Source organism: Falco cherrug, chromosome 8 (genome assembly GCF_023634085.1).
Source record: "Falco cherrug isolate bFalChe1 chromosome 8, bFalChe1.pri, whole genome shotgun sequence".
In the NCBI taxonomy this organism is placed as follows: domain Eukaryota; kingdom Metazoa; phylum Chordata; class Aves; order Falconiformes; family Falconidae; genus Falco; species Falco cherrug.
Genome location: NC_073704.1, coordinates 54,191,900 through 54,215,175, shown reverse-complemented (window position 1 = coordinate 54,215,175; position 23,276 = coordinate 54,191,900). Strand labels below are relative to the sequence as shown.

Sequence of the window (23,276 nt, the reverse complement as noted above, 5' to 3'; positions counted from 1 at the left end):
TTATACAGTTGAATATATGGAGTTGAGTTAAGCAAAATGCAGAAAGCTAACTTACTAACTTGTTCAAGCTCAAAAGTTAAAATAGATGACTTGCCTATTTTATTTTTAGAGTAATTTTGGGATTAATAATCCAAAGTGTTTCTCTGATCTAACAAATAATTTTAATGAAACCAAGTTAATAATTTTAATGAAACCAAGTTAATAATCAAACTCCAATTTTTATCTGACTGCATTCCTTTGGAAGGATAACCTTTAACTTAGTAAATCAAGGCAATGCATTTTCCTTCACGGTATATTCCAATGAAAGTTAGAAATATAATGGATCTCATTGGAATTAATAAATCCTATTGAGATAGGAGAAACTCAGAGTTTAACTGAAAATAATTTTGAGTATCAAACCAAAAATTAGTATTAGACTGTTTATAATTTTTCTACAAAACTTAGAAAATTATATTCCAGTAAAGAGACTGTTAATGACAGCAAAACACTTATTACAGGAATAATATGCAATAAATCTGAGTACAGCACATCTTGGCTACCGTATGCAGCTGTTGCCATCAAGGCATAAAGATTAATTTTAGAAATATTTGTAGCATCTGCCTTGCAGAGTTTCAGCACTAGTGGTCACTTAGAAGCAGTGTAACACGTTGCACGTATTTGTGCTTCTGCTTTCACCTGTGCGAGCCTCTGCCCTGCGCGGCGGGGCTGGGCACACGCTGCAGCGTTCTGCTGAGCAGTGCCCACAACAGCCAAGAGCACAGACAGTGATGCTTGCATCACGGCTGGTTTCTCCCATGTGTGACTGTGGGCCCAATCCTGGAGAAAGTTTTAAAACCACCTTTGCTACCTTTACCCATACGGAGCCCAAACATGCTGGAATTTGCGCCGTCTTTGCTCTGTTGAGGCTAGCTGGGTGAAATCGGTGTGGGGCTCGGCCAAACATTATTTCACAGTGCTACCTAGTGGCTTCTGGAATAAACGATCAGCTTGTCAAAATGCATTCTCCATATAGAACCTCAATGTGAAGTAAATATAAGCATATATAAAATCTAAACCTCCACAACTGCCTGAGATGGGTACGAGCTATATTTTTACCCTGTGGGGGGAAGGGAAGGAAAAAAAAAAAAAAAAAAAGAAAAAAATGCATAAGGACACTTGCACACTAATCCTAAGCATTTCTGACTGAATATTGATACACACGTGCACATCAACAACCTTATCCCAACCTCCTGCAGTGGTACTGGATGCCAGGGCAGGTGGCACCTTTATGTGAGAACCAGGATTTTTCCTCCCTCGGCACTGCTGGGGATTAGCACAGGGACACGGAGCTAGTGGCATTCACGGCCCTTCAGCCACCGTCCCTCCCCTTCACATCCCCTCTTACAGCATCAAGATGTTAATGCCAGACTCTGTGATCCGATTTTCCCAGATTTCCTGCCAGCATGAGGACACTCAGCAGAAGGAGCGTCAAAGCCTCCTCCCCTCCAAAACCCTTCCAGGCTCCTCTCAAACTTCCCTTTGCTCCATAACACCGACAGTGGTGCTGAACCGCCTTACACGCTGCTCAGTATCACCTCCTCCCTGCCACGCATCTGTCAGTCCATATTGATCTATATATATTGATCTATACATTTCCCAGCAGCGCAGGTGCCTCGGTGAAGGAGCTGTGCCATTGCCCCGCGTTCGTCCACGCAGCAGCCGGCACTGCCTGGGTGCCAGGTTTTAGGTGCTACGGCAGCACAAATAAATGAAGTCCTGCTGAAAACCGAGACGGCAGCCTGAGAGCCAAGCCTGGCAGGGTTCAGTGGAAGATGTTAAACCCAAGTATGAGACACGGCTGCTGTACGTGACAGTTCTCCCATATTTAGAAAGGGGACAACGGTACTTATTTCCCTGGGCGATGCCTTACGATCACCAGATGAAAGGAGTCGTGTAAGTACTAAGTAGTATTAATAGCCACAGGCATAATATATATATATGAGAATAATATAGTCAAACAATACTTAACAGTTATTTCCAATAGCAACATTTGTATAATGCCATTGACACTCAACTGCTGATAAGTCAGACACACTTAAGGAATTTTAATAAGCCTTTGAAAAGGTTTAACTGATGTGAATTAAGCCCTGAGATAATTTAGACACAGGGCTATCATTCTTCAGTTAAAAATAATTGATCTTGAACGCAAACGTCACATCTTACGCCCTAGTGTACAAAGGCAAAGAAGATGTCATGTGTCACCAGCAGCGTCTGGGGCTGATGGACACGTTCCTAGAGAAGCTGCAGGTCCCCCTGTGCCTGGACCACAGGAGGGACCTCGCGGCCCCCGTCACCCGGGGGAACTTTTTCTCCCATGGGGTCACGGATAAGGTACCTCACAGGAATAAGGTTCAGATATGTTAATTAACAATACATGTGTGGTTATTACTACAGCAATGCTAAATCCAGTGGCCTACGTCACAGTGGGTGAGCGCAGAAAAGGCTGCTACTATCTTTTGGCTTTAATCCACAAAAATAGCTCTGCTGCCACTCCTCTCTAGCAGAGGCAGAAGCAAAGTCTTCATCTAGAGTTTAGTACTGAACATAAAAGTTTTTTTCTTTTGGAGAGGAGTATTCTATATTTGCTCTTTGTTGTGCCAGGCGTTATGCTTTAGTAACTGGCCATTTCTCTCCCAAACTTGCTATCTTTTCTGGAGTCCTCTAACAGACACACAACGTAACGTCTTTTTGACAAGGTGATAAGACGAGAAGCTCTTTCTGAAATCTGCAAAACTAAACATCCACCCACATCTTTATAGAAATTAATTAACTTGCAGTAATGAGAATGTAAAATCCCACTTGCGGTCTTTCTTTCAGCATGAATATTGCCTTATTGTCTACAAAGTTATTTACCTTTAAGTTTGTGAAAGATCAGAAACTAAGTTTGGGTTAAAGTTTGCAATTACCAAAGATATTGGTGCAAAGACAAAACTATTTTAAACAAAGCTGAAGATAAAGAGAATTGTGGTTTTTTTGGTTGTGGGGTTTCTTTTTCCCTCTCTCTCCTTTTTGTGGCCAGTTGGTTTTGAATAAGCAAATTACTGGCACAAACCAGTCAGTGAAAGCTGGAGTCTGTGGCATGATGCTACTTACATTTTTGCTTCAGCTATATTCAAATATAATCTCTGACGTTTAAACAAATGGTAATAACATTATGATCCTTAGCAGCATTTGCAACTTTATATGCAAATGAAAAGAAGCAAAAGCAGCATGCTTTGAAAGAACCTGGCCTAAAAAGGAATTCTTCATTGTTTGACCCAAAATGTACAGCACTAACATACACATCACAGATTTTTTCTTTTTTTGAGAGATATATATACACACAGTATATATAACAATATACAGAACAGGGGAAGGCTCGCTTCTCTTGGAAACATCAACTATTTATCAGACACAGGACAGGAGTCTAACTGGATCAATAGACTTAATATAGAAAAATCTTATCTTTGTTTCAGACCAGCTAGCCACAATGTCAGCACCTAGATGCCACTGACAGAGTTATCTCCCATCAGCAATAACTGTTTGCTAGTTGGGTGACACCTAGGAAAAGCCAATAACCCAAACAGAAAAAATTTGTCTTGCTGTCCATTTTGAAGATAAACTGACCCACCCCTCCCCGGTCTTCATGCATTTATCAGGACCACAAAATAACACCTTGCCACCCGTGTGGGTTTCAGTTCCAAATCTCCAATCCCGTTGGGACGATGCAAACTGAAGAACTTGTGTGTACAATGAGACCAGACCCCCGGAGGGGTCAGGTCCGAAAGCGTCCTTGGATGTGATACTTAGCCATCATGCTGTTGAAAAGAAGAAAGCAAAAAGCTTTCATGTTGTTCTATATATATGTGGTTCTATCTATAGGGCCTGGTGTGCGCTGATCCCTGAGGAGACGTTCTCCCTGCCTGCCCTTTGGGCGCTTATCGCAGGACCAGAGGGACGCACGCAGCTTTATCACCCGGCCAGGCTCAGAGCAGCCGAGTGGCATTTTCCTTTCATGCAGCCACCAACACCAAGCGCAGGGCAAAGCGCTCCGCAGCACCGCGGCACAGCCCGCGACCCCGCCTGGCAGCCTCTACAAGCCGGAGATAAGTGGGATACGCAAGTCAGCTCTGATGTTGCAGCAGGAGACAAAGGTCAGGGGCGATAGCATCTGATCAGTCTCATGGTGCCAGGTTAAAAATAAAAGGAAGCCCAACTGGAAGTAAGAGCCTGACGGTGGTCTAAGGTATGGCGCGATGTCACAGCACCCCGGGGCGAGACCTTCACCAGGTTTGCACCTCACAGCTCCTACCAAATTATGATTTGCATGAGCTTTATCATTCATCCAGCGTTTTAGCACCCAAGCCATCGCCTGGAGGTGGGTGCAGGGCCATGATTACCGCAGCTCTGGCCTTAGAGGAGCACCCAGGGTCCATGCTGGCCCCGTGCCACTCACTGCAGCACCACACAGACCCAGCTGGGCCCTTCCCGCTCGCATGGAGAAAGGGGGAACAGCTACTGCCTGAGGATGTGGCTGAGCAAAGAGAAACTGGCAAGTGCAAACGCTCCGAGATTATGATTTAGACACACGACACGTACATGATAGGCTTAAAATCATGACATTAAAAGCAATCCCCAAGCCAGAGGCAAATACAAATAAAAGCTGCTTCTTTATGAAGCATTGCACAGGGTTCACGTTTAAGGCGTGTGTTTGCTACTGTGAAGACCATGTACCTGCTCATGTAGAATGTGACACTTTTCACAATTCCATGGCGCCTGGAGCTGGGGGTTTGTTCCACATACGGCTCATGCCAGTGGGACCAGCAGCCCCAGTCCACAGTGGAGGGACTAACCTGGGAAATCAGTGCTGGCTTTACTGCCCTTAACCAGCTGCGTTTACAGGGGGACACAGACACAACCAGGTAACGTTTTCCAGTGACCTTGCAGAAGCGTGAATAATTATAGACAGTAAATGACTTTAACATTAAACCACACATGCTGTGTATCTGCTAATTTGAGTGCAGATCTCAGTGTACATCACACAAAGGGCCAGGCCCTAAACCCAATTCAGTCAATAAAGATTCCCAGCTCCTTCCTCGGGCTGTAGCTCTCCATGTGGAAGAGGATCAAACCCTCAAGGCACAGTTACTGTGCACCAGTACACCCAGAGCATCTCTCTTGAAGCATCACCCAAAGACATTGGCACAAACTCTTCCATTGCACGTTCCTGTGAGAAAACCAAAACCTCAGCCGAGCGGGACTGTCATTTGCCTTGTTGCAAGGAGCAGCCCATTTGGTACCATTTCCTATAAGCGGGCAGATTCAGTGTAACAGTCTCAGCTTGAACAAGTCCACCACCAGCTGCAGGGACAGGCACCCGCATTGAGCCGGTCCACACCCAGCTTTAGAGAGTGGCAGGATGATGCCAGAGCCCTCAGGTGCATTTTATACGGCTGAAAGCCTGGTGGCACGATGGGACAGATGCAGAGGTAGCAGGTTGTGTGACTCCCAGGTGCAATTAGACCATCGGTCAAAGATTCCAGCAGAGCCTGCAACCAGGAGGACATCAGTTTTCAGGAATGGGTTATCCCTGTTTGACTGGCAGCTTGGAAAGTGTTTATTCAGTGAGTATTTGATGTGACCACAGACGTTCACAGTACACTGGGCAACTAGAAAGATATGATACTGTTCCAGATACCACAGTAGTTAGCTACATGCTTAACACAACATGAATTTAAATGATGTGATTTGAGATTTGTTCTCAGGAAGCACTGGCATGTTAATTTTTTTTTCCCTACCAAGCTTTGAGCAATGCAGTACAAATCAGAAAAAGATGAGAAGTCTGACTTCTCTACCTGTGAACATTTTAGATTCAGTTAACTTTTTTATTTATTTGTAGATAAATGACAAACCCTGTAGCCATCAAATCTTGAAAAGATTACATCGACATCAATTGATCCCTTTATTCCCTAGCAAGCAAACTTTTAAGATGCACATGACTGAGAAACAGTCAGTGGTATCGTCAACTGCTGCATTAGAAGAGAGAACAAAACGTTGTACTAAAATTTCAAGTATGAATACAAGGTCTTTCCACCTCTTTTAAGTGGAAATTATTTCTCAGCTAATGTAAAGTGTACCACACTTAAAAGTACAAATAAGGACCGAACAGGGGCAGAGAGATGTGACTGCTCAGCCCAGAGAAGAGGCGGCTTCTTATCAAGGGGAAAGGGATCTTATCCACCTGTAGAAACACCTGAAGGGAGGGTGCATCTCCAGTGGTGCCCAGTGACAGGATCAGAGGCAATGGACACAAACTGAAACAGAGGAAGTTCCTTCTGAACATCAGGAAACATGGGTTTTTGCTGTGTGGGTGACCAAGCAATGGAGCAGGCTGCCCAGGGAGGTTGTGGGGTCTCCATCCCTGGAGATATTAAAAAGACACCTGGCCACAGTGCTGGGCAACAGCTCTAAGTGGCCTGCTTGAGCAGGGGCTTGGACCAGGTGACCTCCAGAGGTCCCTGCCAACCTCAGCTGGTTCTGCGGCGCTGAGAAACGTGGATAAACAGAGCAACAGCAAAGAAAACTTCCAGCCCTATCAAAAGGGCTAAGTTCCGAAGCAAGGTTCCAGTTCTCACCAACTACTCTCAGAGAAAGGGTAGCAATCAGAAAAAAATTCATTTCAGCTATTGGAAAAAAATTAATTGGGAGATACTTGGCATTTATACCACAGAGCATCGGGACTGGCCCACAGCGCTGCTGGAGTTCTGCTCGGGCAGCACCGAGTGCATTTGGCTGTGGCACAGAGCACCTGCTGCCTGGTTGGAGAGCACTCACCTCACCTGCACCGGGCAGAGCCACAGCAAGCGCTCAGGCACCAGCCACGCGAAGGGCTTGGTGGTCTCTGCAGCAATAAACAATCACAAAGACTCCACACCTTACTAAAATATTTGCTTAAGACTCATCTTCTGACGGCATCACACCTTTACAAACGGGGAGGCGAAGCAACAGTGAGCAGATTTTCCCCACTCCCAAAGAAGAGCCACACGTATTTGCAGACAAGTATGCACATGCCCCCTGGATATTCTCAGCCCCCAAAGATTCCAGCCTGACTTGCTCTGGACCACTTGGCATGCGATAGCAGCCACGCACATTTGGCAGAGACATTTTTAGAAACTTCCAAGCTATGAATTCACCCTTCCATTTTGGTAAAGCTAGTTATGTGGAAAGCATTTCAAAAGCAGAACTTCAAATACAAACTTAATTTTCCCCTTAATTCTTAGCGGGGTGGAAAAGGATATTACACTCTTCATTTATTTTCCCACAGAGGGTTATCCTGTAATATTTTTGTATTAGCTGACACTATAATCAACAACAAAATAATTATTAAGGCAAATCAATTCAGCACAGTTATGCTGTACGTTAAAACTATTTCCAGTTCTTTCCCTCGGGTGCGTGTTTTATTGCAATCACTAAAAAGTGACCTTCCTTGAAAACATACATCTGACTAAATGCTACGGAAGTGACCTTCACGCTGGACACTTCAGGGGTGTAGTGGGGAGGTGTGTGTGACCCCAGCTACAGCGACACAGACACCCAGCAGGCATCGGCTCCTGCCCACAGGCTTTCCATCACGGCCATGTAGGGCCACCAGGAGCACATCTACAAGCACATCTGCATCCACAGCCTGCTGACCACGTGCTGGTAACACAGCTAAGTATCTGACAGCACTGTCTGGCTCCTGACACACCGAGGGTCGACTTCCAGGTGTCCTCCCCTTTTCCACAGGTGTTCAGAAAAAGCAAACTGGTCTCGGTAGGCCAGACTCCATGGGCAGAACCTGGCACCAACCCTCACAAACCAGCAAGCTCTAAACCTCCAAATCCACTGAGGCATCAGAACTGCCCCATCCTCATCCTTAAGTAGCTCCAGCTGCACAGCAAAACACCCACAGCCCTTCACATGGCTCCAGCCCCCTTTGCCAGGAGGACACAGTTAATTAAGAACCACTCAGCTGATGAGCAGGAGTTCATTAACCCATAACCACTTGACTGCTACCAGCTGTCTGTCTCAGCCCCCAAACCCCACGGCAAGATTTCAGGCCCTTTTTAACTCATAGTAGTTCCTTACTCCTTGTTTTAAAAGAGCATTATTCTTTAAAGGATGATTTTCACTGCAACCGTTTTGTGATGGTGAATCCCACTTTCCGGTGCCCGCAGAGCACGTACCTGCCCCGGTGGGTGGGAGAACGCTCCAGGCAGCAGCAGGAGGACTCCCATGTGCTCTCACTTGTGCATGAACCTTCCAGCACACCCTGAACGCCTCTCCAGAGCCCTCTCTCTTTCTTCCTCTAAAGCTCCTCAAACACCTTCTGCTTCCAAAGTCCTGGAGCTCCTGGCCTCAGGAGGGCTCCAACCCTTCGCTCCCGAGTCACCCCCAAGCCCGAAAGCACAGAGGGAGCAGAGGCCATCCTCTTCCCACCATCCCCGATACACGTGCTGCGCTTGTCAGGGCAAAACTGAAGGGTTTTGCCACTCTCTTTCAAAGAAAACGGCGTGATGCTCATTTTTGGCTTTCACAACACAACCCTAGGGCATGCAGCAAAAGCAAGACCCTGAGACACACCATCCTGGATGATTAAAACCCCATCTCCATATTCTAAGTAGCCACGGAGACCAGCGGGCTGCCCAAAAGGCAGAAGATGCAAATATAAATCCCCCTGTAGACACAGGAGAACCGCACAAGCCCAACTTTCCGCGCACCGTGGATAAACATTGCGAGCATCAGACAGCAAAGAGCCAGGCACAGCCACCTCCTCTTCCCACTGCACTGCTCCTGCTCACTTATTCAAAAAATTAGAAAAGGGGACCTACCTTCAAGCCAGGAGGGAGGTCTGCAGGTAAGGAGCAAGCCAGATGCCATGCCGTAGCCTGGAGGGCCGGTGTTTGAGCATGCCCACCGAGCCACCCCCAGCTGAGGGTCGTACGGGCTGATGGAGGCACCCGTGCCACCCCTAGCCGCCAGTACCCAGCCACCAAGCCAGGGCGTCTGCCCAGGCACCACCGGGGGTGGCTGGCCCTCAGGTTAGAGATGGTGCTTCACTAAATCACCCTTCTTACTCCAAAGAGGAAATAACATTTATCTCGCTGGCTCCACTGATTATTTCTTTCCAGGTCTGCAGCCCACCAGGAGTCTGGGTGTCTTCTGGCTGCCTATGGAAGGGAACGGCTCAAGCACCGAGTGCTGCTGTGTCCCAGGGAGGATTTCTACTCTTCCCCTCTCCCAAAAGGATCAGCTGTCCTTGATTTTTTTCCCCTTGTTTCCTTTCTCTCTAAGGTCTGTAAATGGACAGTGTCCACAGAGCAAGTAGGTATGTTTACAAAAGGACTAGATTTTTTTAATGCAATCTGGATGCAGCAGAAAACAAATATCATAAGGAAGGTCCTCAAGTTATTTTTTCCCCTCAGGGTCTTCCAGCAGGTCAGGGTCTGAAACCTAAGATTTCAGTAACAACCTCAGGACAGAACAAAAGCCTAAGACATTCAGCAACAGACCTTTTATTTTCCTCCAAACTGCTACGTTACTATCTCCATGCAAAAAGATCACCCCTTAAAACAAACTTTACTGAAATTCTCAGCAGTGTGAGAAAGCTGCTGCTTTTTTTAAAGGCTGATCTACGTTCAGATGGGAGCATGTCACAAAGATAAACGCTGTGAAACTTCCTGCAGTCGCGCTGCACCACTGCTTACAGCAGAGCTCTCTCCTCTGCTTAGCCTCCCGGTATCTCAGGGAGCAGCAACATCCTATTTTTATATTGCATCCACATGAGGGAGGAAATACTGAAATAACTAGTGTTTGACCACCTGCAGGTACCGTGTTTCAGAAAGACGAGACTGTTTTCGGCTGAAAGAAATAAAGCCACACTGCTACATCTGGCCTAGGAGCAGGAAGCAGTGCATAAAAAGAGAATTTTATTGACTGCTCTGAAGTTGCATCTGATAGCACTGCGCTGCTCACCTGGGGAATAGGAACTGCTGCACAGCAATTCATTTGAAACATAATTACAGTTTAAATAATCTTCACGTCTTAAATATTATTTGTATTTACAGCCACATTTTCCAAGACAGGGGGACAGGCGAACACACTTTTATTACCCTTTCGATGCTTGTACATTCTGAGCAGAGGGGCACAAGGACTGGGTTCCAGAGGGGGCAGGAGCCCAGTGCTAGAGACACAACTGCCAGCATCACTGAGCAGGATGAAACCTGCTTCACTGTGGCCCCAACTCGCAGACTACAAAACACTTGTAGTATACAAACCTGACCTTGGTTAGCAGCGTGCTTATCAGAAGACTTCTTACCAAAGCAACGCTTTTATTATTACCAAAAAGCACACATTCATCAGCTTTGTGCGTTTCCCTTTTTTAAGCTGAGTAATTTCTCTGTTATTCAAAACTAGAACACGCACATTGTCAGTTTATTTCAATCTTTGTGTAATTCTGTATCTCAGGAAAGGCTATTACGAAGGCTGCACTAAAAATCGATGAATAAAACGGTACAGACAAAGCCACATCCATGCTGTCTAGCCTGCATATTACAGTACTTCCAGTGCGAGGAAACGCTCCAGACTCCCAGGCAGTAGTGCCCTCTGTGGGATACACCACTCCCAGCGCCGAGGTTACCAAACGCCTCGCTACTATGTGAGTAAGAAAGGCTCAGGAACCGACTCTGCAGGCAGAGCCCTTGATTCTGAACTCCATTACACTTTCCAGCTTTTCTTATTTATGCATAGACACACCATCGTCACTTCCACTGTCCTGTACTCCAGCTTGGATTACTACAACCTACTTCCTCTTCTGTATTTAGCCAGGCTTGTAGCAGCTGCCAGCAAAAGGGTAAATTGTGACCGCTGATAAGATCTAGTAAATTAATATTAGAATGACAAAGTAATAGTCTGGTCATCTCTCCTCCCTAAATGTACGATGGAGAACTACCTACAAAGGTAACCTAGCCTCAAATTTCACATAAATTTATACACCGTAATTTGCTTGACATCATGTTTCCTAACATATATATTTTTTAAAAAAAGTTTACTTCTGACTACTAAATTAAGGCAGTATTTAACCATTCTGTGAGAATTTCCTAAACCATATGTCAACATTACCAGTCAGCTCTGAAGAAGCAATAAAACCATTTCCAGAGGCAACATCAGTTTTAAGAACGCTGCAGTGCAGTTTGTGCTACTTCCAGGTACTACGTGGAGTGTGGCAGGCTGGCATTTATGCTATTAAAGCAAATCAACTCCCACTACTGAAGAACAGAACCTCTTGCAATGATTACCTGAGAAAAGATTAACCCTACGAGCAAGAAAACCTTACAAACATACAACATGGCAGTGGAATTTTATAAAGAAAAGGAGCAAAAAGGTTTTTGATTTCAACAGATTCGCAATGCAATTCTCAAATATATCGTGTGAATGAACAGTAACAAATGGGGCCCCATGTTTGCTTTGGACGGAGCCCTCCTAAGGAACACAGCCAGACTGCACGTGTGCTATGCTCCCAGAAAAAAAACAACCTGTAAGCAACTGCTGCTGTTAAGTATTAAGCAGAATTTTCACATGGGAAGTTGTTCAGGCTCTTTCAATCCATTAGACTTTGTTTTTAAACAAAACTCAGTTTACATAGATACAATAAATATTTATTAACGGAATGTATGTGAGTTTCTTTCATCCTTCCTCTTACTTTCGGCACCTTACACACAGGTATCAAAGCAGCTTCCAGTCCATGCCAAGGACAAAAGTGAATTTCAAGGCAAAATGAAGGGAGGTTGAAAGTTAAGACTGGCACCTTTCAGCGCCTCCTTCCTCACGTGTTTGGCTCCCCAAACCTACAGGCAAAGTGGTGTTTCTTCTTTCCATACCTTCCTCTACCTGCTTCTTCCCACCTCATGCTCATTTAAGCTCTTCTTAGGCAGGTCACATGCTCTGCGGGAACAGTATAAAGTCATGCCTGCTCTAATGCTCTTTCAGCTATTGCAATATCCCTTTATGATTTTATTTAAAAGCCCTACCATTATTACGCCATCTCTTTCTGATCTTTTGTAATAGTTCAGTTTAGCTTTGGAATTTTACAAAAATGGAAAGAGTCTTTTTTTCAAAATATAGAGCACCGTGGCTAGGAATAAGGCAAGGGCGAGAAAGATGAGCAGCTTGTCCGTCAGTTCCCTGCGATTGTACTTTGTTATGAGCTTTCGCCCCAACTGAATTGTCCCAGACATGGACTTAAATTCTTCATTTGCTTCCAGGATGGTTCGTGAAGAATTGGCTGAAATTAAGGGGAAGAAAAAATAGAAATCAGCTAGTTGTGCTTCAAAAATACATGACAAAGGCTACAAGCATGCAATATTTGGCAATACAGACAGTGCCCGGGAGATCCTTCTAGGTCAGACTGACTTATGGGTAAGACAAATGCAGACTGTTCTTGCAGAGGCTTTCACAACTCATTAGTCTTGACGTGCTAAAGAAAAATGCAAAGCAAAGCAAGAGTACTGAATGGCTTAAAGGCCCTACGTCCTGTTGCTGAATTTTTGATTTTCAGGTTACCAGATAAAAACCTAGTTCAGATTTTTTATGAACACAGTGCTACCTGAGAGCTCGCTAGAAGCAGAGTGAAATAAGAATGGTGCTTGAACCACCGATTTAAGGGGGAGAGATCACCATCACTGTCAGCAGCACCTCTAAGCAGCAGTAGGACAGGTCAGTATTTGAATATATTAAATGCACAACTGAAACTGTTCCCCCAAGCTAGAACCTGAATCAGTGTGATTCAGATGAGATTGCAGAAAGTGAAAAAGCAGCATGCAGCAGCAAGAGATCCTTAATTACTCAGCTCTAACAATTTAAACAGTTTTTAACAGTTATTTTTGGCAATCATAATTCTTTGGGGCTTTTTTCCTAATAAAAAACCCCAGAAAATCAACTAGGGAAAAAGTGCGTTGATTGGTCTCAACTAAAGACAGAATTTGAAGATATTCCAAAACAGTAAGATGGTACATCGGTTCCTTTCAACTTCTCTTTCCCTGTGAGACAATAAACAAGCAAACAAACAAATGCCCCAAGCTCCTCAGCCTTCCTCCTTTCAAATTACTGTACGAAAGCAAAAGCCCAGGAGTTCCCTTTTTCTTATATTACAGAACGCACACCCTGTACAGCAGTGAATGCGGGTAACACACTCTCTACTGAACTGACTGATTAAAGACAGGCCAAGCTCCAAGTGTGTTACAGAAACAAGCATAGTAGAAACACATCCGTAATATTTTTCAAACCATTACATACCATCTTAAAGAAGCATTTTGATCCAAATGAAAATAGAAAACTTGTTTCACATTGTTAATGACGAAGTAGAGCTTCCCTGCTTCGTGGCTGCATTTATTCACTGCCTACTGGGAAAGGACTTGCTCAGAAAAAAGGAAACTCTAACTACTGATTCAGAATTTGCAGCTGGGTTTTGTAAATGACCTTTGATGGTTTTTCCCTTGATGAACTCCAAGCGCTGTTCAGTCAGAAACAGGGTGAAAAAGTGTCTGTCAAACTGTCTTTTTAATGGGAGAAGAAACATGCTACTTTTACATGAACAAACCGTGCCCAGCTGCCATCCTCAGATAGGGGCAGAAAACAAGGAAGGCAAAAGCTGTGTTATTTATCCTCATCTTTAAACTGTTCTCTCTTCTGCCCAAAAGCACAGCTAGTAAGAGGCCCAGGCAACATAGATCCAACTTCTGAACGCTTCATGAATCAGCAGTTGTGACAGGTCACTTGATTTATTGTCTTAGGAGTCTAAGCCAAAGAACTGGGTGAAATCTTGGTTTCACAGTCCCTGATGCACTGCTGACAGAGCAAGTGACCTCGGGTTCAAGTCACTTGATCTCCCTCTCTCTTAGTCATCCCAGCTGGATGGAGACTGGGTGAAAACAGTCCTCCACACACACTGTTCCCTCTGCGTATGGACCTGTACCCACGCTTTTATTTTCCCTACCGATACCAAATGCATGGCAGGACAGCAGCACAGAGTAACACCAAACACACCCTTAGCACGATGTGAACTCACATGGCTTTTACAATTGCTTTTATGTGAAACTAAAACAAAAGCTCCTCACCCTGCCCCCTTCTTCCTGCCTTCTTTTACTTTTCATTATCGTGAAACAGAAACTCCAACAAACAGGTCCATGCAATGTATATTATTATTTTCTATTTATGTCAAACTGTAAGAGGAGTTCTGCTGGATGGCCCTTCAATTATCATTGTAGTACGTTCTCCTACAGCAAAGCACATTTCCACTATGCTCCATGCCACGTCCGTTTGTGTCTCCCTACTCTAACAGAACTGGCAAAAGGTGCTTCAATCATCCAATCCATACCCAAAACCCAAACATCTGTACCTAGGGTTTGCACAGTCTCCTCACTCTGCTGGACTTGTTGTGACATCATCCTGCTAATGCCCATCAGACTCTCTGTGATGTTACTTGCACTCTCTGCCAGACTTTCCTTTGTAGTCTTCCTGGAAAAGAAAGGGAAAAAGTAAAGCAGGAAGGGATAAAATTATGTCTGCAGGTACTGTGGGGGAAATGCTGCCGCCAGAGAGCTTAGAACAGAGCTTGGCACCAAACACTTCCGCCACTGTACAAAAGACTCAACTATTTTTTACAGCATGAGAAATTCAGATTATCTTCACTAAACATTAAAAAAAAAAACCAAACCCCACGGAACATTAAAGTAATGAACCAAAACAACTGCTAGTGGCTCAGAATCTCACAGGGGCCCGTATTTCACAACTTACTCATCCATGACTGTACAACTTCAGTATGAGCTGGTATGGAAGCACTGATACCACTTTATTATCCTGGGTATCCCATTTGTTGCTTTCAATACAGGAACCGTGTACACTTACATCCAGATTTGCATGTGAGAACAGCTTCCATAGTGATCCACTACTTATAATATACTTATAACCCTGACTGGAATCAATGTAAAAGGTGGTCAGAAAAACTATGAAGGCTCACTTTTCTACTTAGACAAGCCAACACCAAGAAAACATGAAATGACCACAATCCTTAACAGTTTAAATCTTCACAAAAGGTAAATGCACTCATTAGAAACCATGTAGCCCAAGGTTCATTGCAGCTGTTACAAGGCTGCAAAGGGACGGTGAGGGCCAGCAACAGATTTCCTTCCTGGCACCTTAGAAAAGCTACGTTCCAGATAAAAGTAAATAACTTAAAACCATCATGTCGCTTCCATTCAAAACTAGTGAATATAGCATACGCTGCTTAAAGCTCAGATCACAGCGCAATGGTCTAATACCTGTGTCTTAAGGAGTCTCTTCCCTGCAGCAGTTGATCTTTCTCAGAGTTGTCGATAGCAATTTTGCAAGCTAGATTCGCCTTTCTCCAAGCTGCCTGATTGCTGAAATCACAAGAGGACAACGTTGTAACACGATGGGAACAGCTTGCAAGCAAAAACTATTTTCACAGAGCAACCACCACTGAAACTGAGAACCCCAGTGATGCGTGGACTTTGTATCACACCACAGAACAACAAAACACTTGCTATCATTTCTTCTCCGAAGTGTATAGCTTATGAGGCGAGGGAAGAAAACTGTGCCAGCTGTGAAATGACAGACTCTCAAGCCACCTGCTTACAGGGTCAGCTCCTCAAAGGGTTGGACCATGGTGACGGTGTCAGGACAGGAGAGAGGAAAGCAGAAGGCGGCAGTCCTGTCCTTTCTACCCCTCATCTGCTCTTGGTCTTGGGCAACACAGCACCGTGTCAGTGCCAGCACAGGCGCTGCTCGCGCTGGGGGAGGCTGGATCACCTCAGGGTGCAGGGGGCCTGCAGGGAGCAGGGGCTGCCCGACCCACCTCAGCATTTGCTTCTTGTGGTTTTCCACCTCCCGCAGCAAGGCCTGCTTCTCCGACTCCTTATCCTGCTCCTTGGCCATCTGCTCCAGCTCCTGTGGTGCAAAGCCGCAACACGAAAATCCCATCAGGGCCTGGGGCCCAGCGGCGAGCCAGAAGCGGGCTGACGCCACAGCCCCCCCCGCCGGGCCGGCCCCCCGCCCCCCGCCCCCGGCCCTCGGCCTCACCTGGATGCGGCCGCGGAGGTGGCGGAACTTCTCCTTCACGACGGCGTTGAGCTCCGTGAGGGCGCCGAGCGGCCCCGGGCAGTCCCGGATGTCCTGCAAGGCAGCGGCCCGGTCAGCGCGGCCCGCGCCGGGCACCCCCCCCGGGCACCGCACACACACCCCCGGGCACCCCCCGCAAAGCAGCGGCCGCCCCGCAGCCCCGGCAGGGGGAACCCGCCGCGGGGGCGGGCGGCGGTACCTGCACGGCCGCCTTGATCTCCAGGTCGAACTTGACGATCTCCTGGTGGCAGACCCGCACCGGCACGCCGCCGGCCGCCGCCATCTTGCGCGGGAAGGGAGAGGCCGCGGCTCCGCCGCCGGCCCGCGGGCGCCGCCTGTGGGCACCGAGGGGCGGGCGCCTCCCCGGGCCTTGTGCCGCCGCCGCGGGGCTGCGCTGAGGGGCCGGCGGCGGCCCGGTGCTGAGTACCGCGCGGCGCGTCCCTCCGCGCTGCCAGCCCCGTAGCCCTGCGGGTGGCGGGCGGCCCGTCAAGCACAAGGCGGCTGAGGGCCGGGGAGGGGCCCTGTGCCCTCCCGAGATAAAAACGGGCCCGAGGGAACAGCTGCGGGGCAGCCGGGAGAAGCAGGGGTGGCAGGGGGCCGCGCCAGCCCCCCCGGGACGCAGGGAACAGGCCGAGGCCCGTAGTAGGGCTGGCCAGGGGCGCAGGGGTCCCCCGCAGCCGGGGGAGAGGCACGGGGCGAGCCGCGCAGCAGCTCCCCGGGTGCCTCTCCCGGGAGCCTGGATCCCGGATCCCAGCGCATCCTCCCGGCCGTGCCGGCAAGCCCGGGGGCGGCGGGCTGCAGCCCAGCGCTGCCGGTGGCCCCGCAGCGGTCAGCAGGAGCCGCGCGGAAAACCGAGTTGCTGCCGCACCCAGCCCCCATCCCTGCCGAAGGGGAGCTGGTGCCGGTGCCAGGAGGGCGCTGACTGCAAGAGACGCTGCACCATCCACCGTCACCCCCCCAATGACTGGAGACGGTATTTCCTCCACAATTTTTATTTTAAATTACAAAGGATGTTGCATACATTGATGAATTTGTATCTGGATAGAAGTGCTAGGGACCGAGGGTGACAGAGTAAACAAAGTCAATAGTTTAATTGTGCCTCTCTTCAAAAAAATAAAAACTGCACAACTATTAACCAACATTAAACATTGCAATTCTTAACAGATCATGCTTTTAACAAGGTAAATTTATTTTCTAACAGAGACAAGACTTTCAGTAAGTTTTGCTGAGCTCCAGTTGGAAGTTGATTATAGAATAATATCAAGGACAGCATTACAATCATGACCCCAAGCGTAGGCAGAACAGGATGCCATGTTTTGTTTAAAATGCCTTTTTTTTCTTTCTTTTTTTTTTTTTTTTCCATCAATCACCTACATCCGCATGTGCCATCAGCCTCAAGAGTTTACCCGGCAACAAATACTGAGCAGTAAGTTTTCCTTGGGTGTAATATTCTGCAAGGATAGATGATTCAAACCAGAATGTATAAATATCCACCATAATAAAAAACCTCAAGAAAATTAAAGTGCTGCTACTAGGTTCTGTTCCTTAATCAGAAGATTTTGATAGGGTGGGATGGATGTGCTTTTGCCAATACCAAATCCAGTCCGAAGTTTTCCTTACAGTAGCTAGTGAACTCGGCCAAATTTGATATACACAGATATCAGACTGCAAAATATTCTTCACCCAAGAAAATCTCAGAACACTGATGTTATCTCAAAAGTTTTGAGTTGGTTTTTTTTTTTTATGGAGAAAAAAAAAGCAGCGTGGCTTGAGATAGCTCTGGCTCCACCTTTAGCTCCACAGCTCATTAGAAAGACAATAAATGCATAGTCAGTATTTGCTCCTGTGGAAGTTCATGAGTGTGTAAGAGGCTGAGGATTACAATTCAGTGCACACATACACCTTCTTATCATGTTAGAAGCACTGGGGGAGAAAACATGGCATATTGTGAAATGTAAATTGTAGAAAGATAGAGACATTTTTGTATGCTGCAAGGAAGATATAACCTAAAAGTGCCATCTTTCACTAATGACATTTAAGAATCCCAATTTATTATATTGGGAGATAGTCAAGAGTGGTGTTTTCTCAACATACTAATGCCCTTAATACAGTTACAAGAAGAATCAGTCACTGAAGCAGTAACTGTTTGAAATGTACTTCACACGATCCCTGGGGTAAACAAAATAAACCTCAGCTGTGTGCAAGGCTGTGTCAATAAGCCAAGACCACACCTAGCAGCACACTTAACTAGATGATTTCAACCGAAGCCTCCAACTGAAAATAAAATCATGATTAGACGCATTCTTGAAATTCAGGTCTCAAGGCCAAAGACAGATCCTAACATTCACGGTTCATAACTGGGTTATGCCTCAACAGAATTTCAGGAAGACTAGCAAGCACGTTTGAGGAACAGAATTGCATTTGCTGTTTCTGCTGAAGACAACTTGTATACAACCCTTTGAAATTTTCCTGATAAAGCCTTTACAGCTTTAAAAAAATAGCTATGTTTAAATGATTTATGGAAAAGAAAAGCACATCCAGTCTTTACATTTTGTAAATAAGCTAACCATTTTATTAACAAAGGCAAATGTCAGATAAATATTAGTGGGGCATCTTTTAAAAATAAAATCAAAACTGACACCACTACTTCAGAAGCATCTGGTTGCTTTTAGGTTAGTTAAAGACCCTTCATCCATGTTAGGGTTTTCTTGTTTGCTCTTTTTTAAAAAACAAAACAAAAACAAACAAAAACCCAACAAAACCCAAACCTTTTTCCTGGCCCTCTCCATATGGAAAAAAAAAGTCTGTCTATAAAGAATTAGGAACTGAATGCAGCTGAGCCTGACTCTCACATCAGCTTTACAGCAATGCAACTTCATTAAATCACAATGACTTCAACTGGTATGATAAGAAAATCCAGCCCACCCACACGTAAACATAGCTTTAGTAGTAAGTCTCTCTCATCCAAAAAAAGTACTCACCAAGTATCTGAAAATGTGTTCAATAAACCATGAAAGGAAGCGTTAGCAAAAGGGGTTTAGGGCTAAAAAACACCCTTCATGAGCACCCCCACGTTTTACAAGGCCATTCAAAAACTAGTCTTCCATATAAATACAAAAGGACTACTACCGAGAGAAACTGAAATCAGATCTATCCAGACTTTCTTCAGGATACTTTTTATCAGCTCTGATTCCATTTCAGAAGGGTTAGGTTTGAAGAGTTCAGAGGGAATGAAAAACATTTAGTTCTAGATGTACAAGTAAGGCACAATATAAAGCCACATCATCATCTGTCATGAAGGAAGTAGGAAAGGACGAGAATCATACATGGTACAGCAGAACAAGCGGTCCATCGATTCAGACTGTGGCACCTAAGTTCAGACTGACGAGATCTCAACAAGAGCAGTTATGACAGCATGCTTTTAATATGGAAACAAATTCTAGAGAATCCAGTGTATCAGAAAAAGGAAGAGCTTTTGTTTGTATTAAATCAAAAATATATAATTGTTTTTGGATATAGGATTAAAAGTGAATATTCACAATGCCTACACTCAAAAACAAACAAAAAAATCCAGGACTTCATTAAGATCCACATACCATGTATGAACACTGAAAATCTTTAGAAAATGGTATTCTCTAAAGATCATCCAAAAATGCATGCCACAATTGCCAAAAAACAGAACATGTACATTTGTTGGTTTTTATACCCTTATAAGATTTTTGTTTGTGATAAGTATACACTAAATGTATATATTTTAATGACACTAGAGGAAGCAGATTGTTACTGGCATTAAAGTACAACCATTTCTAGACGGTTTAAATGCCACAGAGTCCCCTGGTTAAAATGTAAAGCTGCACAGCTTGCCTATGTCACCTTTATGATAAAGTTAAACCAGCAAAAGGTCTTATCTTTACTCTACATTTTACTGCCAGGTTTTATTTGTATCAAGTATCGCTGCAGCATTCTGACCAGCCCAGAGTTAGCAGCAAGTGGCAGGAATCATATAAAACGCAGTTTCTTTTTTTTTTTTTTTTTTTTTTTTAAACAAAGTGCTTGTCTAAGATATACATACATATAAATAGTTACAAAATAAAGTGTCGACATTAAAAAGCTCAACTATTTAAAAGCTTTAACTTAAAATAATACACAGAAAACACTGAAATGCAAGGGTATGGAATTCACTAAAGATTCAAAGTCTACTTTGAAATGCTAGACCAAAATCATATTCTGGTTTTCAGACAAAAATAAAAAGCTATAAAGTTATATTTGCCCAGTATTTCTGAGCAGTACAAAGGGGGCTTTTTAATACCTTGTCAGTTTAATTTGTCACAGCTTTTACCCGATTGCAAAACTGCTCTCTTAATGTTTAGAAGTGCTGCCTTGTCTACAGAGTTTGGATATAGCATAAGGACCGCCTGTATCTGAGCAGCACGGTAACACCATTCATCCGAAAGGAACAGTATTCAAATCTTGGTACAGACATGGCCTTAACTTCACAAGAGACATTCTTTGTCGGGTTTTACGGGCCGTATGCATCTCCAGAATAACTGCAACACCGGCAATAATTACAACAGGAATACATCTGACCCACTGTGTAAAGCAGCAGCCAACTCTCGCCTCACCCTAACAACAAAACCACCTGAAACAAGAACACCCACATTCCACTCAGATTTTGCAAGTCTTAAGTGGATTTACAAAGTTTTGCCTAAATTGCCCTGGGTATTTGTTCAGTCTCTTGTAGGAAAGACTTTCCGTACAGCTCAGTAGTGGTATTTTGGCCTCCTCCTCCCTTTTGAGTCTTCCAAAATATTTAGATACAAAGTAAGCTGTGTGCACACTCACAAGTATGTGGCAGGACTGCCACCTCCATCAGCCACTCTTACTGCACTATTACCGCTTCAGCCTTTTTTTTTTTTTTTATAGTACAAGCTTGGATATAAAAATAATCTACTTACAAACAAAAAGGAATCACAGTACAAACAAACTTAGACAAACTAGAAATGGAGAAGTTCCCCAAAGGGAGCGGGGAGAAAGCCTTCATGGACTTTTGCATTTTTTTTTCAGCAGCTACATTTGAAAATATTTGGTATTCCTATTTTCAGTAAACAGTGTTTTGTCATCTTTAAATAGGGAGAGAAAGAACAGGGAGGAAAAGGGGGTGGGGGTCCATGAAACCAGAGAATGATCTTGCCTTGAGATAAAAGACTTTCTCATCAAAGGCTAAAGCTTTTAATCTGTACGTTAACACTGACTACAAAGCCAACTCTTATTAGCAGAAGAGCAAATAAGAACTGTGGGTTAATATTCCTCAATCATAGAAACTACTGAATTAACAAGAATAAGTCACATATAAGTTTGAAGAAGCTAGTTTCGAAATACCTGTACAAAAATATAAAAGTCTATAAATTTTTTTTTTGTTTGTTTGAAGCCTGTGTTGATCCTTGGAAACATCACATGCATAATAATACATCAACTGGAAAAGTGGCAACTAAGGAATTAGATATTTGTAGCTCTTTTTTCTCTTTACATATATACACATTACAATAAAAATAATTTTATTTTGGTTGTTTGGTGGAAGTATACTACAACAAGCTAAATATTTTTTTAAATTCTCAAAGTTGAAAACTATTTTACCAATAGCTTACTAAAATCCAAATATATTAAAATCTCCTACAGTAAGTGCAGAGAAAAAAGATTTAAAGACTCCGAGACGGCCACCAACTTATCTACCATGGAAGCGAACTACAAGAACAGCAAAATAATATTGTTACGTATGAATGCTCCTTCTGTAGATAATTGGACCCAAACAAAAAAATTCACAGTTCAGTAAGATCCCTAACCCTGACCTTTAATTTTTTTTCTTTTTTTCGTTTGTTTTTACATTCAGTACAGTATCATATAAGCTGTGCAAAACTTTACTTAGACTGGCAGTTCGCCATATCAGTTGCATTTGTCTTTGGTACAAAAATAAACAATCGCATTAATGTGCAAGTATTTGTTTTCTTCCGGCCAAAGTACCGAAATTTAGTTTTCTAGAGCCATCTTTTATACAATACATAGACTCTGTGGCATATATCTACATTTTCAACATATTCCTATATACATTCAAAAAATTTAAGAGCTGGAACAAATACATTAAAACCTATAATCATACCATCTATACATCTTGGTTTTTCCCCTCAGGGTTTTTTCTTCATACAAAACTTTACCAGCTTATACTGATAGCTCTCCCCCCAAAATACAAGGCACAAAGAATATACTTTTTTTTCTCTTGCTTGCACAGACATTTAAATACTATATTAAGCTCAGAAAATTAAAAGTTTTATATGGCACACTAGCTCTAATGCCACGTGTGCTATGTACAAGTTAATGGTTGCAAAGAAAGCTTACTGTTTTTTAAGAACCAAAGAAAATCCAAATACTAAAAAACCCCAAAACAAAACAACAAAAAACTCCCTAAACTGACAGCTTCCTCTTATTTTACTTGGAGCATAAACCTGTCACAATGTCTGGCATATGCTACAAATTTTTACTAGCAAAACCATGTTTTTGCTTCTAAAACAAAAGTAATATATTCTGGTCCTACATAACTTAATTTTAAAATAATTCTCATCTCTGTTTTAAGCTTAAAGCAGCTTTGAAACTATCTGGTTTATGGTCCAAAAATGCTATTAAGCATTTTATATCACACTTTGAATTATTACATTGTTATTTAAAAACAATGGAACCTAACTGTAAGTGTTTAGGTAATGCTAAACTGACATGCAGACCAGAATGCAATTTACAATGAAGTACTTGACAACACAGGTAGAATCTGAATGATGAGAATAGCTGAACTCATATCTTAAACTTTTGACATTGGTATTCGTAGCCCTACAAGGCCACCGGTGGGGTCTCCTTCTGCAGTCCTCTCTAAAACTTGATTCACAAATTCTGATGTCTGTCCAGCTACAGGTAGCCCTAAAAAGGAGGGTAAGAAAACATCCTGTAAGGTTACTATTCACTGCACGTATTTGTATGTTCCTGTAAGTAATACAAAGCCAATGAACACTAGTTAGTAGCCAACAAAAAGGCACAGGTAA

General features: G+C 44.0%; 2 protein-coding genes across 10 annotated transcripts in view; both read right to left on the bottom strand.

Annotated features, from left to right (window-relative positions):
* Positions 1-10,145: 10,145 nt before the first annotated feature.
* Positions 10,146-16,551, bottom strand: BNIP1 (BCL2 interacting protein 1). Of its 2 annotated transcripts, XM_055717643.1 has the most exons (6): positions 16,394-16,551; positions 16,156-16,248; positions 15,932-16,023; positions 15,375-15,476; positions 14,453-14,571; positions 10,146-12,340 (listed from the first exon to the last, which is right to left on the bottom strand). In XM_055717643.1, exons 1-6 carry the CDS (start codon positions 16,475-16,477, stop codon positions 12,144-12,146), a joined length of 687 nt encoding a protein of 228 aa, XP_055573618.1. In that variant the 5' UTR covers positions 16,478-16,551; the 3' UTR covers positions 10,146-12,143. The 2 variants fall into 2 exon arrangements, with proteins under 2 accessions (XP_055573618.1, XP_055573617.1); XM_055717642.1 differs by having other exon boundaries at positions 15,932-16,248.
* Positions 16,552-17,362: 811 nt separating this feature from the next.
* The window catches only part of CREBRF (CREB3 regulatory factor), a 29,025-nt gene continuing 23,111 nt past the window's right edge, over positions 17,363-23,276 (bottom strand). For all 8 annotated transcript variants that reach the window (XM_055717633.1, XM_055717635.1, XM_055717636.1 and 5 more), the window contains one exon: positions 17,363-23,154. In XM_055717633.1, the coding sequence (XP_055573608.1) occupies positions 23,039-23,154 (116 nt within the window). In that variant the 3' untranslated portion in view covers positions 17,363-23,038. The remainder of the gene's footprint in view (positions 23,155-23,276) is intronic.

Coding starts and splice junctions, on each gene's coding strand:
- BNIP1 (XM_055717642.1), bottom strand. CDS start 16,477: ATGGCGGCGGCCGGCGGCGTGCCGGTGCGGGTCTGCCACCAGGAGATC. Junction 16,249..16,393: donor AGATCAAGGCGGCCGTGCAG/GTACCGCCGCCC, acceptor GCTGCCTTGCAG/GACATCCGGGACTGCCCGGG. Junction 14,572..15,374: donor AGAGACTCCTTAAGACACAG/GTATTAGACCAT, acceptor TTTCTTTTCCAG/GAAGACTACAAAGGAAAGTC.